Source organism: Periplaneta americana, chromosome 17 (assembly GCF_040183065.1).
Source record: "Periplaneta americana isolate PAMFEO1 chromosome 17, P.americana_PAMFEO1_priV1, whole genome shotgun sequence".
NCBI classification, from domain to species: Eukaryota; Metazoa; Arthropoda; class Insecta; order Blattodea; family Blattidae; genus Periplaneta; species Periplaneta americana.
In genome coordinates, this window is record NC_091133.1 from 117,127,902 (window position 1) to 117,145,353 (window position 17,452).

At 30.8% G+C, this 17,452-nt stretch overlaps 1 protein-coding gene across 33 annotated transcripts in view; it reads left to right on the forward strand.

The window, feature by feature from the left end:
- Nucleotides 1-17,452, forward strand: part of CaMKII (Calcium/calmodulin-dependent protein kinase II) — a 502,734-nt gene that overhangs the window by 360,319 nt on the left and 124,963 nt on the right. For all 33 annotated transcript variants that reach the window (XM_069816423.1, XM_069816436.1, XM_069816437.1 and 30 more), the window contains exons 4-10: nucleotides 4,403-4,457; nucleotides 6,802-6,940; nucleotides 7,055-7,157; nucleotides 7,611-7,694; nucleotides 11,364-11,458; nucleotides 11,568-11,690; nucleotides 14,834-14,917. In XM_069816423.1, coding sequence (XP_069672524.1) covers nucleotides 4,403-4,457; nucleotides 6,802-6,940; nucleotides 7,055-7,157; nucleotides 7,611-7,694; nucleotides 11,364-11,458; nucleotides 11,568-11,690; nucleotides 14,834-14,917 — 683 coding nt within the window. The remainder of the gene's footprint in view (nucleotides 1-4,402; nucleotides 4,458-6,801; nucleotides 6,941-7,054; nucleotides 7,158-7,610; nucleotides 7,695-11,363; nucleotides 11,459-11,567; nucleotides 11,691-14,833; nucleotides 14,918-17,452) is intronic.

Consider the following 17,452-nt stretch of genomic DNA (forward strand, 5'->3'; position numbering starts at 1 on the left):
TGCTCAGACTGTGTTGTGCATTTAATAACTGTTACAAATAATTTATTTTCATCACATCTAACATTTAAATATATCCAAACAATAAACATATCATTGGCACATTTGGGTGGCAACACTGGTCACAACCGCAGCAAAATTTCAACAAAACCGATATCAAATATGCTGCGGCTGCAACCCTGAGAACCTTGTTCACACGTCGCTACTTCTAAGCTGCGCGCAGCATGAAAATGTAGCGGGCAGCAGGTTCGGCAGCCGCTACTTTTCGGGTTGCACCGTTGTTCACACGTCGCAGTACAAGAGTTGCGCAGTTTTTTGTACTGCAGCGCTGCAAAAGTAGCGACGTGTGACCGTACCTTTAATGTAGTCAGCCGGTGCGGGTTTGGAAATGCGCCTAGCTTGAGGGCTAGCGCAATAGATTGTAACAGGTCGCAGTGCTGGGGCATAGTGCCCCTTTTCCGTAAATTCAATCCCATTCCATTCCCTCAGATCCATAACAATGCAGACATGCTTCATAACCCAAGGTACTACTTGGAAAAGTGGGGAGAATTCCTGAGCTAAATGGTGCTCCTCTTTCTTGTGTTTGTGTGGCCGAGGGACGATACAGATCGCTGCTGTAAGTTACATAGTGTGTCATCAGTTTGTGGTTATATTACAGACCTATCAACTTTCATGTATATTGTGCCAGTCACCCGAAATTAGCTCACGACTTCCGCTCTCCCATATTGACACGATAATCTCCGGAGTCGACCTGGTTGGCGAGTTGGTATAGCGCTGGCCTTCTATGCCCAAGGTTGCGGGCTCGATCCCGGGCCAGGTCGATGGCATTTAAGTGAGCGACAGGCTCATGTCAGTAGATTTACTGGCATGTAAAAGAACTCCTGCGGGACAAAATTCCGGCACATCCGGCGACGCTGATATAACCTCTGCAGTTGCGAGCGTTTTTAAATAAAACATAACATTAACATTAATCTCCGGAATTTACAGGTGATCGCATAACTTCGGTTTTTAATGTTATGTATTTTTTATTAGGTTATTTTACGACGCTTTATCAACATCTTAGGCTATTTAGCATCTGAATGAGATAATGAGGTGATAATGCCGGTGAAATGAGTCCGGGGTCCAACACCGAAAGTTACCCAGCATTTGCTCATAAATGTTATGTATTCGCCCCATTATTATTATTATTATTATTATTATTATTATTATTATTATTATTATGTTACTGTGTTATTTATTGTGTTATCATTATTATTACTATTGTTATTGTTATTTTATTATTATTATTGTTTTTATTATTTTATTTATTATCATTATTATTATTATTATTATTATTATTATTATTATTATTATTATTATTATTTTAATTCTGATTATTTTTTATTATTATTGTCATCATTACTATTATTATTATTATTATTATTATTATTATTATTATTATTATTATTATTATTATGTTACTGTGTTATTTATTGTGTTTATCATTATTACTATTGTTATTTTTATTATTTTATTATTATTGTTTTTATTATTTTATTTAATATTGTTTTTATTATTTTATTTATTATCATTATTGTTATTATTTTATTATTATTATTATTATTATTATTATTATTATTTTAATTCTGATTATTTTTATTATGTTACTCTGTTATTTATTGTGTTATTATTACTATTGCTATTGTTATTGTCTTTATTATTTTATTTAATATTATTGTTTTTATTTTATTTATTATCATTATTGTTATTATTATTTTAATTCTGATTATTTTTATTATTATTGTTATCATTACTATTATTATTATTATTATTATTATTATTATTATTTTAATTATTTATTATTATCATTATCATTACTATTGCTATTATTATTAGCTTTTGTAATTTAATTTACAAAAATGTCCCTCATTAGAGGGACCAAGTGATATAGACAACTTGAAAATTTATAATGACAGTACAAAAGTCTGATATAAAAATACAACACTTTTAGTTGTAGTGCATAAAAGAATTTACAAAAAGTAACAGAAATTAAAGAGTATGATTTTCTTTTACATGAAAGTGAAGAGTACATGCTTATTTATTTATTTATTTATTTATTTATTTATTTATTTATTTATTTATTTATTTATTTATTTATTTATTTATTTATTTATTTATTTAGTTACTTATCTACTTATTTATTTATTTATTTATTTATGTACTTATTTATTTATTTATGTTACTTACGTACTTATTTACTTATCCACTTATTTATTTATTTATTTATTTATTTATTTATTTATTTATTTATTTATTTATGTTACTTACGTACTTATTTACTTATCTACTTATTTATTTATTTATTTATTTACTTATCTAGTTATTTATTTATTTATTTTATTTATTTATTTACTTATTTATTTATTCATTTATCCATTTATCAATTTATCTATTTATTTATTTATTTATCCATTTATCAATTTATCAATTTATCTACTTATTTATTTATTTATTTATTTATTTATTTATTTATTTATTTATTTATTTATTTAATTTTGTCTGTTTGTACGTCCGTCTCTCTGCCTAAGGTGAATTAGGCGTTTTGATAGAAGTGAAACATACTCATTTACTCGTGTATTTAAAACGTCTCCTTTATTGCCCGTAACGAATTTACAAGCTTGTTAACAATCTATTCTGTCCATAATATTGTGCAGTAAGCTCTTCACAATACTGTGCGTGGTATTTGCTGCAGAAAAGGAAGGCTAGATATTTAATTGGCTTTCTAGAATTCGATAGACATTGATCAAGATTGATGGCTGGTTGGTTGCTTGCGTGCTTAGTCGGTTTGCTGGTTGGCCATTTGATTGGTTGATTATTAATGCATGGCTTTGGAGTTCTTCCATTAGCCATGGTCTCTCTTAACTTGGTAGTCTAAGGAATCCATTTCCGAGATGTGGCCACGTGATAGGATAATATTGAAAATGAATTTTAAGAAATAACTTTACCTTGCTTCTCAATAAAAGCATGCCGAGAATGTCTATTGCTGCTTTGCCAGCTTCAACTCATAAGCTTCTTATCTAGTGACGACCAGCAACCATTCAACAATCGAAAATTTCATGTTCTTCATATCATGGATTAAGTTACAGCCTGTTGAATTCCACTCATTCCACCTTTTCCAAGACCGTCAAAGATCACGTCGTCTTGTTATGTTATTCATCTTCCATGAATCTCCCATTTCCTGTCTTTAAACATGTGCAGTAATAACTGAAGTATGTAAAATTAGTTCAAGATTATTCATCGCGCATGAAACTCCCATGTCCTATCTTTAAATATGTACAGTAATAACTGAAATATATAAAATTAGTTCAAGGTTATTAATTATTAAAATGTTATTCATCGCACATGAATCTCCCATGCAGTAATAACTGAAATATATAAAATTAGTTCAAGATTATTAATTATTAAAATATTATTCATCGTGCATGAATCTCCCATGCAGTAATAATGGAAATATATAAAATTAGCTCAAGGTTATTAACTAATAAAATGTTATTCATCGTCCTTGAATCTCCCATGTCCTATCTTTAAACATGTGCAGTAAAAACTGAAATATATAAAATTAGTTCAAGGTTATTCATCGCGCATGAATCTCCCATGTCCTATCTTTAAATATGTGCAGTAATAATTGAAATATATAAAATTAGTTCAAGGTTATTAATTATTAAAATGTTATTCATGGTCCTTGAATCTTCCATGTCCTATCTTTAAATATGTACAGTAATAATGGAAATATATAAAATTAGTTCAAGGTTATTAATTATTAAAATGTTATTCATGGTCCTTGAATCTTCCATGTCCTATCTTTAAATATGTACAGTAATAATGGAAATATATAAAATTAGTTCAAGGTTATTAATTATTAAAATGTTATTCATCGTCCATGAATCTACCATGTCCTATCTTTAAATATGTGCAATAATAATTGAAATATATAAAATTAGTTCGAGGTTATTAATTATTAAAATGTTATTTATCGCGCATGAATCTCCCATGTCCTATCTTTAAATATGTGCAGTAATAATTGAAATATATAAAATTAGTTCGAGGTTATTAATTATTAAAATGTTATTCATCGCACATGATTCTCCCATGTCCTGTTTTTAAACATGTGCAGTAATAATTTAAGGACAAATATGAACGATTTTAATAATTAATAACCTTGAACTAATTTTTATATTTTTCAATTATTACTGCACATGTTTAATGACAGAGAATTCATATTTTATTGGCTCTGTCGGTATTTGGCTGATAATCAGGAAAATTGAGATAATAGCAAAGTAATATTCACTCTGCTTCAACCACACATGTGTGTTCTATGATAGAAGAGAAAATACTTAGCATCTTCGTTTTTTCTTGTGTGTTTCAGTGAGGCTACATGACAGCATACAAGAAGAAAACTTCCACTATCTAGTGTTTGATTTGTAAGTATAAATTACATTAGTTTTATTTTGCTTGAAATGTTAAATATGCTAGTATACTATCTTAAATAGTAGATGCATGTACTGTGATATAAATTGAATGATCATAACATACAAACTTCCACTTCTGTACCATCTCTCAAATGCAATATCTGTATACAGTAGTCTTATGTTAACATTTATTTTTATCTTCCTACAAGCCACTTTTTAATAGAACGAATCTTGAATTTTACGCTATATTGTTTTGTTACAATTTATATTACATTTACAATGATTGTAGGTACTATACCAATTTATATTCGTCACAGTAACTATAGTAATCAATTACAAGATTTACAGAGATTTGTGAAAAATATTGCTTAATGGAGAATAACATAAAATTAATATTGTACTCTGTATCTAACATCATTACTGATACCAGTACACAAATTGAATGTTTGATATGCAATGCTCGAAGCTGAGTAACTTTAATCAATTTGTTAGGCATGAAAAAAATTGGTCTTAAAACTATATTCTTAGAGAAACGCAGCCCATCGTTCCATATGGTATATAATTAGGAAATATCTAATCAAGTTATAAACAGTTATTTTTAATGATGTTAATAATAATAATAATAATAATAATAATAATAATAATAATAATAACAATATACTAATAACAATAATAATAATAATAATAATATCTCACAATATCTTCTTAACATAGATACTCATTTTCTCACCCTTCCTGAGTTTACTCTCTCAGAATTTAGAAATATTAAACAAGACATTCCTCTATCACTTATTGCTAATAAAACCTGTGAAATCAAATTTAGGACACCTAATAGTGTTCAGTTTTTCTACAATATGAGATTAAATGGAAGTTATCTCAAAACTATATGGACTCTACTGTAAGTTTCACTGAGACACATTTTAATTAATCGAACTAGTTTCTTGGGAATACCAAATTCATTAAGAATACTACATAAAACTTCTCTCTTAACCGAGTCATATGCCTTTTTGAAATCTATGAATAACTAATGTATATCCTTATACTTCCATTTTTTCTCCAATATCTGTCGAACACAAAAAAATCTGATTAATAGTCGATCTATTACTCTCAAAACCACATTGTTGCTGTTATTGTTGTTATTTTTATTATTATTATTATTATTATTATTATTATTATTATTATTATTATTATTATTATTATTATTATTATTACTATTATTATTACTATTATATAAAGTTTAATACCATTGACCTCCCAACATTTTTCAGAATTATACATTTTTAGAGAAAGAGAAAAAAATTCCCCATTCGGTTTTCAGGAAAAGTTGTGAAGTGAATCAAACTGCAAAAGTAAATATAAAATGTAATAGTTTAGAAGAAAATTTACACAGAAACGAAATAGTGTGCAGAAGCATGTAGGGTAGATATGTACACAAAGACCTTCCAACTTTCAGTAGGTAATTTTATTGTTATCAGATATTGAATTGAAAAAATAGAACTCATTTCTAATTACCTCTCCACTGAACACTTAAATATCCAAATTAATGAATTTTGTGTGACGCTTAAAGAAATTACAAAGGAGGAAATTCAGTAATTGAGGACCATTTTTGCAAAACTTGCTAACTGAGAAAACTAAATTTTACAGGAGAGACAAAACAATATAGTAAGCAAGTTTTGCTGTATCTCTCACTTATAGCAGAAAACAAGTTTTGAAAAAACGATCACACTTTGACACACTACAATGAAGAGAAATAATCCAATTTTACTAAGACGCCTTGAACATCATGTAGAGGCCTGCCTTATGTTAACGAATCCATCAGAATCTCAATTTTGCAAATTTTGCAGTTAGCAAGTTTTGCAAAAACGGTCCTCAATTGTAACAAAATGAATTTATTTCTATTTCTTCTTTATTTCTTTGAGTCCACACCTGTGGAGTAACGGTCAGCTCGTCTGGCCGCGAAACCAGGTGGCCTGGGTTCGAATCCCGGTCGGGGCAAGTTACCTGGTTGAGGTTTTTTCTGGGGTTTTCCCTCAACCCAATACGAGCAAATGCTGGGTAACTTTCGGTGTTGGACCCCGGACTCATTTCACTGGCATTATCACCTTCATATCATTCAGACGCTAAATTACCTCAGATGTTGATACAGCATCGTAAAATAACCCAATAAAAAAAAAATTATTTCTTTGATGGATGAGAAGTGGAAGTTTTAATTTTGTTGAGTATAATTTCGTTTCTGAATTGATATTATTACATAATATTTTAAAAGAAGTTAAAACATTAAAATTAATGCTCATTAGAATAAAAGTGTAATTTATGTTTTTGTTTGAAATGTAACACAACTGCTCCTCTTCCTCAGAGTGACGGGTGGCGAGCTGTTCGAAGATATTGTTGCACGAGAATTCTACAGTGAGGCAGACGCATCTCATTGCATCCAACAGATACTGGAAAGTGTCAATCATTGTCATCAAAATGGAGTTGTTCATAGAGATCTAAAAGTAAGACCGTGATTTAAACTGTTTCTATGTATGATCTCCAATTTGTTGAATGATTGATACTAACAGATCATTAACAAATACTTCTCTTGTTGTTTTTCGCTTTTTGTTCCATAGCCTGAAAACTTATTATTAGCAAGTAAACAAAAAGGTGCTGCCGTGAAACTTGCAGACTTCGGTCTAGCGATTGAAGTTCAAGGAGAACAGCAAGCATGGTTTGGTACGTGAGAATTTTTAAGTTTTCAGTGTAATTTTACTGATGCTTTGCAGAGTGTCCTGTTGTAGCTTAGAGTAATGTGGAATACAAATCACCTGCATGAGTATAAATTTTTTAGTCAGACTCCATTACTTGATTCAAGTTCCACTACCTTACAAGTACTGTACCATATTCATAATTCCAGGACACTCTGCAAAATATAAGAAGTTTTGTTTAAAAGAAAATATTATTGATTTCTTAATTCATATGTTTTCAAACTTGAGCACTCTGGTGCAAATATTTTGCATAGTTTTGGTCTCCGAAATTCTCTGTTGGTGCTGGTTTGGAAACTTGGGGGATGGGAAGGCTATTGATCAGGGTAATAAAGTTGTTTTCCTGTGTAGTGTGAGCCACCCAAGCGGTGACAAACGATTACAGTAGAGGGCTGTGAACTCAACTATGTTTTAATGTCGCCAGGCTTCGCTGGTACGCCTGGTTACCTCTCCCCAGAGGTGTTAAAAAAAGAACCCTATGGAAAACCAGTTGACATATGGGCATGTGGTAAGTTGGCTTTGTTTTAATTTTAGTATTACATGTATCTTCTTCATTTAATTTACATTTTTTCAAGCAATTGCAACTTATAATTTTATTATAATTAAAAACATTTCATTATTTTCTTATTTATTCTTTTTTTGTGGTTCTCCATTGAATCATTTACATAATTTTTTTATTATTCAATCACAATTTCTGACAGCATAAAATAATATGTACACAATTGCACTTTTATATTTATTTCAAGCCGATTCACTCTTGGTAAGTGCCATGTTATTAATTAATTCTGTTTCTACACAAGAATGCAACAGAAATTTATGTAATGGTAAACTTGCGGGTTTTTTTTTTTTTTTTTTTTTTTGCATCTTGCTCACTATTGCACTAAATGAAATTAAACAGTTTATTTTATCTGAAACTACCTTCTTAAATATGGAAGAAATTTAATTTAAATTTTTCAAATCAATTTACAGTTTCATTTGGTAGACGAGAAAAATTTTGTATCCGAGTACCTACAATAGTAATATGCGTTACAAGAGCGGTATGTTGAAGTTTCCATGTTCGAGGAAAAGTTTGAAAAAGTGAAACATAGTTGAGCTTTTTTAATTTCCGAGAATTGAAAGAAAACATACCGTTCGTGTATCGTACATTATTTTGTGCGAAGATCGTGTATTACATACCTGAAAGAGGAATTTCTAATTAGTTGCAATGAAATCTCCTCTTGGTTTCTGTTCAATGACGGCAAATTTGCAAAACAAAAATATCTATCTTCAACATTGTTGCTTTAAAATGTTTTCTGTGTTTACTATACTCCAGCAGGCCGTGATATACGTCTGTCTTTTTTTTTTCCCCCCAGTCTATGATGAGTCTGGAATCTTGTTGATTTTTTCACGGCTACTTGCATCACGAATGCAGTAACTTTAGTGGAGTTGTAGAGTTTACTTAATTTTTACAAATATTTAAAAACAATAATTAACAGTGCAATTTAGGTGAAATTGCAATGGTAAGTTTCCAATTTATAATTATTACTATATTGAACGTCTCTAAAAATAATATGTTAAAAGCCTACAGCAGTAAAATCAATATGTCACTTAAGCGGTAAGAAGAGGGAAATTGTTATGTGTGTTAGGTTGGGAATACTGAATGTGGAATTTTAGACTTTCTGCGGATTGGTTTTGTTGCGGAAATCAAGCAAATACGCACGATCTCGCACAAATACTGTTTCATAAATAATGTTGGTTTTGCAGCAAAATTGGAGTGATTTGTGACAAGAAATTAATCTAATATTCAAATTAAAGACCATTTATGGTCTTGAGCGATGTTTATTATCCCATAGTGGTACCAATTTCTGGTTTTTTGTGCGAAGAATTCAGTGATACCCATTTCAGTGGCTTCCAAGCTTTGGAAATTTCTTCCACACAGGAAGCGTGCCATGATTCGAAACAGATGGTAATCTGAAGGTGCAAGATTAGGGAGATAGATTTCTCCCAATTTCTGGATTTTTTCCATGGTTGTTCGAGTAGCATGAAGTCTAGAATTCTATTTTGATTAACTAATGCTCTCTCTCAGAACTTCATGAACTCGTCTAGTTGCTGAGAATAAAGATCAGCATCAACTGCATGTTCATATGAAATAAACTCTCAGCGAATCATATCTTCAGAATTCCATCACACATATTCTTACTTTAGAGTCAAACCAATTTTATTTAACGACGACTTTGGCAGGCTGACAGGGTTCTAACCACTGTTTTGAGGCTTCAGGGTTGCGGTAATGTACCCATTTTTCATGTACTACTACCATGGCCTAACAGCCCAATGTTGGGCCGTAGCCTCCTCTAGCTTCTTCCTCCATTTTTCCCTATCCATCGCCATTCTTCTCCATGCCGCTCTTCCGAAGAAGAGTCTGGAGTCAGTCGTAATCGCATCAATCCACCTATCTTTAGATCTTCCAACAGGTCTCCTCCCATAAATCTTTCCTTCCAAAATTTTCTTTGGTATTCTCTGCTCTTCCATTCTGTAAACATGCCCCGCCCATTCCAGTCTCCTCAGCTTGATATGTGTGACTATATCTGTCGATTCATATAGTACATACAGTTCCTGGTTGTATCGTATTCTCCATTGTTGATTCTCTTGTAGAGGTTTCTTGACATGATGGATTTTTACGGATGCAGGGGTGTCAGCCCCGCGATCCAACCCCCGAACCTGGAGGACCAGGTCCCATATATAACCTCTGGGACCAGGTGGCCCAGCTATACCCCTAGGCATTGGGTACCGTTATGGTCGCCTCTTACGACCCGTATGAGCTACGGTAGGACTATTCTTATTCCCGGTCACCACACGGAACATTTTTCATCACATGTGACAGTTATCCTAATAAATCTATTGTTCATGATATCCACTCTGCGTTGAGTCTGTTCAGGTGTCAATTTATAAGGTACAGGTCTACAACTTCTGTATGATTTTCTAAGCATGTTAATGTGGTGATGTATTTTTTGAAGCACCAAGTTCTTCTGACAATCTACGATTACTTTTTTGTGGATTTTTTCCAAAACTCTTAATGTATTTTCAATACCTCATACTGATACCTTATGTTTTCCAGGACATTGTAAATCTTTCATGTCTCCTTCTCCATTATCGAACGCTGGAACCATCGTTGTGCTACATGCTCACTAACAACACCTTCACCCTTGACTTCACATATATTTTGAGCCATGACAGCAGCTTTATAATCTTGTTTCCAGCAAACTTTATCATTTCCGTTTTATATTCTTTGTATTAATAATCGACGTCTGTCACTTGCTTACAATACACACTAATAACTACATCATCCTGTAAATTGCATTGTCCAACTAAAGAAAATCATTAAAATCTTACAAAACGCTCAAACTTAAAAACTGACGACATTATTTATGAAACTACCTAGTATAACCTTTATAATAGTGTTACCGGTATTCCATATTTTAGATATTTTCGTTATGTCAGTAATATTTCGTATAATTTTCAATGTGTAGCAACAAACACGCAAGTTTTATCTAAAATTTCTGATATTATTAAGAACTGTATTTGAATAATGCAAGTGATGTGATGACTGATACAGTTGCAATATTTGTAAGTTAAAGCATGTTTCTGTTTTCTAAGTTTTCATTATGTGTACTGCACTGTAATGTAATATCTTATCAAGATATACTGTATCAGGGACAAAATTGCGTAGTGATTTCCAATTCGAGATTCACAAGCTGTTTCAATTATGTAATTAATGATAAAGGATTGTTAGCCTTGGTCTCGAGTAGGGGCAGGGTAGTCGGCATGGTATGCCATTTGCACCCATTTATAGGGAGACTGAAAAGTATGTTTCCCTACAGAGAATAGACACTGACAGTAATCCGTCTCCTAAAGAATGAGGTAAGACAGGTTTTTGTGATTGCTTATCAGCATCAAAAGCATGTGAATGAAAAATTTTAAGTTTATATAACCACAGTATCTGTGAATCGTACGATATTGGGAACACTTCATTATTTATGCTTTTATGAATGATGATATGCAAGGCAATCCATGTCTAAAATAACATGTGGCAGCCATATTGGTTTCCATTTTGTTGTTTTATATTGCCAAATGCATAGCATCTGTACTTTTAATTTGCATACAACTTTTTTTTCACTGTCGAACGTCTCTCTTTTTACAGGAGTGATCTTATACATATTGCTAGTTGGTTACCCTCCTTTTTGGGATGAGGACCAGCACCGGCTATATGCACAAATAAAGGCGGGCGCTTATGATGTGAGTTACAAAACTTGTTGCAGGATTTGAGATTTTCTCCGACCTGCAAGCGATGTTGAATACATAAGAGTGTGTTCTAGCTTTGATTTGTTGGTTTTTCTGTTTCTAGTATCCCTCACCAGAGTGGGACACAGTAACACCAGAAGCGAAGAACCTAATCAACCAAATGCTGACAGTCAATCCTTCAAAGAGAATTACAGCTTCAGAGGCTTTGAAGCACCCATGGATCTGCGTATGTACTTTATACTTCAGTTGCTCTGTCTCTCTCTGTGCATTATATCTTATCAGATAACATTAAAAAGCTCTTCTTTTATCACACATTAACTTTAAACTACACTAGTTCTTTCTGTCGCTTCTTGTGTTGCAAATAAGGTTGGAGACCATTAGCTACATTTAATATATCCATTTATTTCTGCTGTTTCACGTAATTTATTTAAATAACGTGGTTTTAATTATTTTTAAACATATTTACAACTTTTAGATATATTCTGGTACATTATTAATATATTCATAAGAAGAACAGTTCTATCTTGTTCCTAATCATTACCCAACTTTTATTTATATTATGTAACAACCTTAATTTAAAAGTTACCATATAAAGCCACATTCTACCAATTTACATCATATTAGTTACAGTAATAAAACTATATGAAGAGTTCGCGGGAAAAACGATGAATGTCACATTTCTGTTAAGGATTAGATCTAATTGAGTCTATAACTGCAATATGTAGTGCTATTTCTATAGAAAATAAAGGAAAGGATTCTGTATTCGTGGTGATAATTCTCCTATTTACCATTTTTCATAAGAACAACATTAAATTTCGTAGTGATACATTGAATTAGATAATGACATCAACCTTAACAAAACTGTGACGTTCATCGTTTTTCCCGCGAACTCTTCATGAATAAGATTGTCCTTGATACTGATAACTTTAATAAAATATACTGTTTTTCATATTTCAAAGCAGGATTTGAGGTAGAAAATAAATAATTGTCCCAAAAATTATATTTGTGAAAATTTCGAAAAGCTCGTTCAACATTCTAAATCACTGTACAGAAAGATGAAATTAATAGGGTTTTAGAAACAAAGAAAGAAATGTAATTTGCTTCTTTGAGTTTAATTACTTTCTACTCATCTTCCCAGACTAGGTATATGTAAGTAAATGAGGAGCATCATTTCAAAACGTATTAAGTCCCCCAGTGGACGAAATTAAATTTGTTACTTTCTATTTATTTATCTTTCATGCTGTGAAGTCTGATGGTTCCAAGTCGTCATATTTGTAAACTGTGAAACCAGTACTTAAAAATGGTTTTGCGTAGTGTTTTGAAAACTTCTCCGGTTTACAAGTAATCCAGTTTTTCGTCGTTCGTGTAAAAAAATTGTAAGTTGCACATAATACGTTTTGAAACGATACTCCTCAAATCATTACACCTCTGTTTAGAATCAATTACTGCTGAATTTACATCACATTAAAATACATATATATATTTCTATGAGCACTCCAAACATTGAAATTACTAGGGAAATCAAATTCTTTATGAGTAGACCCTTCAAGATTTATTGTTAACAGAGTGCTAATTCTTTTTACTGAAAGTTGGTTTCTAATTCAGTTTTTACAAGATTCATGCAACTGAATCCTTGCTTACAATCTACAGTATGCAATATAATTTTTGTAGTATTCTGTATAAATAAATTAATTAGAAGAAATTGTTCACATACATACATGAATAAAATTGTACCAACTCATTGAAATCTATTCCTGAACATCTATTGCTCAATACCTTCTTGAACATTGTCCATTCCATTAACATTTCATTTAAATGTAGTTTCTCCAGAACTAATTTATTCATAATCTGATTTCATTTCCTTCATAATCTTCTTTGTTTCTGAAATTTTCTTAATCCAATGTTATTGTCATATTTCTATTGAAAATTTGTCGCATTTTTAGAAGCTGAGTAGCAAAATGCGACAAATGGGATTGTGGCTTAAACCTTGTTTCAACGTGAGATTCTTTATGTCATCATTTATTTTTGGTAATGCCATAATCAAAACAAGAACTTTATTAATAAAATTAATTCAAGTTAAAATTTCTCTTAGCAGTTTTAGTTTAATTGGTTATATACAGTATGTACCTCATATATTTATTTTACTGTTGATACTCTTATTAAATCTATTATTGTTAAAATCGCAAAAACGATTTGTATAATTCACATTACAATGTAAGAATTGTCTTACTATTTTCCAGTACAATCTATTCTGAAGAGTAGTGTCACATAAGTAAAATTTTAGAATATTTACATTGGACTAGAAATATTCTTAAGGAATTAAAATTATTAGAAAAGTAAAGACAGGCAACTTTAAATATTCATTTGTTATAATCATGAAGCATTTCTAGTGGCAATTTAAACATACATAAACAATGTCATTCTGTATGGGTTCTTTGTCGGAAGTTTTCTTTTCTCTTCATAAGTTACCACTATTGTAAATAATGACAATTCACGTCTTGAATTACCCTTAGTTACATTCTTCAGTTTTATAGCTGATATTGCTTCTCGGATATACTAAGTTACTGAGACTCCTCACCACAATAAAGAGGAGTAATGTCATCCGAAATGAGAATTTTAAGACTCATATCTAGGAAGGAAAACATTTCGACGACTCAGTAATATACAGTATGTTTCTAAAGTGGGCAAAGAAAGAAGAGGTGAACAAACACGTTAATAGAATAAACATGAGCCAAATAATCGAAATCGTCAAAGACCACATAGAGGAGGAAAAGTTGGTCTTCATAAAGATAATACGAAGTGAATAAGAATTGAAGCATGAACTAAGATGAAGAAATATTAATTTTGTCTGATGCGAACACAATCTCAAATATACCTATGCGACATTACTCGTTCTTAATTCTTATGTAAAGGTTTTCTTCAAAAGCTGTAGTTTCATTATTCTGTTACCGGTACAAGAAACTGATTTAAATACTGCTTTCAGATTCGTATATAACAAAAAATCAAGAAACTTCCCAAAAATTTGTATGTGACAATTCCTGGATACAGACATGCATTTCCTAGTGAATTTAAAAGATTGAGGTTAAAAATTGAAACGAACGTTTAGGATATTCTTTCTCGAAATTTGGCATATAAAAATGATGACAATAAGTTGAAAATTAAAATGAAATTGAACTCATAGAATGTTGATATTATGGAGGCCAAAATTATAAACAAAACTCAAGTAGAGCATGCTGTTAGTTATATATTAACTTACCAATTCGTTCATTGTTCAACATAGTTCACTGTAATAACTTTTACAAATAAAATTAAAATATTACTGTGTAAGTAATGAGCAATTACTGATTATATTTTGTTTTTTTGTTACAGCAAAGGGAGCGTGTTGCATCTGTTGTGCACAGGCAAGAGACTGTGGACTGCTTAAAGAAATTCAATGCAAGGCGTAAGCTAAAGGTGAGTACATGTATCAGTTTCTTCACTTTGTAATACACAACTTTTCTATTCCTAAGTGTTCTCTTCATTATTTCAGTAATTCGCAGTACCGATACATTTATAGAGTACAATTACACCAACTTGGTGTGAAATTGCATATAAACTTGCAACAGTTTTCCGTAAGAGAACATTTTTTTTCTTAATTATTAAATGAGATCTGTAGTTATACTGTTACTATTATTTATACACTAAAGGTTTAATATTACTACCAATAATATTTATATCCCATCAATTATTTTTTTTATATAAGTATATATATATATATATATATAAGGTCCTATTTTAAATAATTAATTATTGATAAATAGATTTAACAAGAATATATTTTTTATATAAATAATATATATACTAATAATTTAGATTTATATTAATATAAATCATATATATATATATATATATACACCTCTATTTTTCAACAATAATGCTGTATATTCATAGATAATCTGTATTATATATAAATTAATTATTATAATATAAATAAACCTATTTCTTAGTAAAATAGGTTATTTTATTTAAATAATTAATTTATATATATATATATATATATATATAATCTTATATTAACAAAAAATTGAATTACCAACACTTTTTGCAAGTCAGTATAGAAGAATTCTGTAACATTGACATGTAACTTCATCTTGTAACAGTCATGTTATAACTCAGTGTATGTTGACTCTAAAGGAATGGGTGCATTGCACTTGTACCAAGTACAGATCTTAATTGAACCTAGTCATGTAAATGAAGTATAAATACAAACATTTTTGATTCTGCAGAATTTTTTTTTTTTTTCGAAATTTTAATGAAATTACAAGTTTGTAGCATCCTGACAATGAAAAAGTGGATTTTGGCATTTTTGTCTGTTTTTCTGTGTACAGCAATTTCTTCTAAACTGATGTACTGGTTTTATTCATATTCAGTATCTTCAAGTGAATGTATACTGGAAATATAAACGTAAAATATACTGTATTAATTTATTGCTTACAAATGTATAAAAACCACATGCACAAAAATTAACTTATTCCAAATCAGCTCCAAGGATTTATTTTTATGAATTTGTTTCTTACACAAGATTGTATGCCAAATGAAATGATTTAGATAGTAGATAAGCATCCAAAAATTTGTTATAAAAAACAAACAACTTTTAATATTGCTGTCAGTTTTAGGTGCCAGTTCTCGTGTGTATCAAAGTAATATTATTTAACTCTTATAATACAATATCATGTGAATTTGTGCGTAATTGCATACATCTATTTAAACTATACAATCATGGATAACGAGAAAGACAGGCTTCGGCATGAATCAGAGACACGTGATTATCACAGTCCAGTCATGGCCATCTTGACAATCGCCTAATAACGTTCAAAGTTCTAAAGTTGTTAATTCCCGATTTACCACGAAAATCGTCTGTAGCTGCATTTAGATTGGCAACAGGCCATGATTTTTGCCAAACACCTGCATAGAATTGGAATATATCAGTCCCCTAACTGCCCATTGTGCAACTCAAACCAAGAAATGGATTCGGAACACCTCAAAATCTGTGCTTCAGTAGCTGACCATGATAATATCTTTGAAAAATATTGGAGTGCAAGAGGTCAAATGACTTTATTGTCAAACGCCTGGCATTAGAAAACAACAACAGTTCTAAAAAACAAAGGAATTGCTATATTAAATTCATGTTAAACTTGCATTTATATATAAACTAATTCAATGTTGGCCATGTTATGATTAAGAATGTGACGTCGCACCATAGCCTGTCTTTCTCATTAGCCATGCGTACAATATGAATGATGTCATACCTAATTTTGTGAAATTATAAAAAGATTCATCTTGTGTGCAGTAAAAAAAAAATATATCTTCTTCTTTGGGTGCACAGCAGATTATTTAATTTATGTAGTTACCAGTACCATATATTTTTAGAAAGATATTAGAAGAATATATAAATATAAATACTATTGTTATCGTACATAATAACTGAATTATGACGAAGCATGTAAAACGTGTATGTTATATCATCATAATTTTTAACGAAAGAAACTATTTTTTCATATATGCGATTTTGGAGTTGAAATGTAAACTACAAAAAACTTGATCACATACTATAAGGTTAGTTATATATACCTACAGAAATTTCGGAAATGTAATACCACAGTCTAGTACATACAGTCACGAAGCTTGTGGTGATGTTTTGCATTTCTCGTGATACAGTGCTTCAAGTGGTTAGCAACTGAGAGTACTAGGAACAATAGACTGTGTGATAGTAGCAATCCTAATGGCTAGCAACTGAAGTTCAACTGTCATTGGATGCATATTCCTTACATATTGAGCTTCGTGACTGTATGTACTACACTGTGGTAATACACTAAATTAATATTTTTCTATCTTGATACATCACTAAGACATGGTGAGAAATATTTTAAAACAATTACAAATGTTACATACCGGTATATGAATTGTTGCCCACGTCATTACACTGTAGAAAGTGGGGAAATCAGAGTT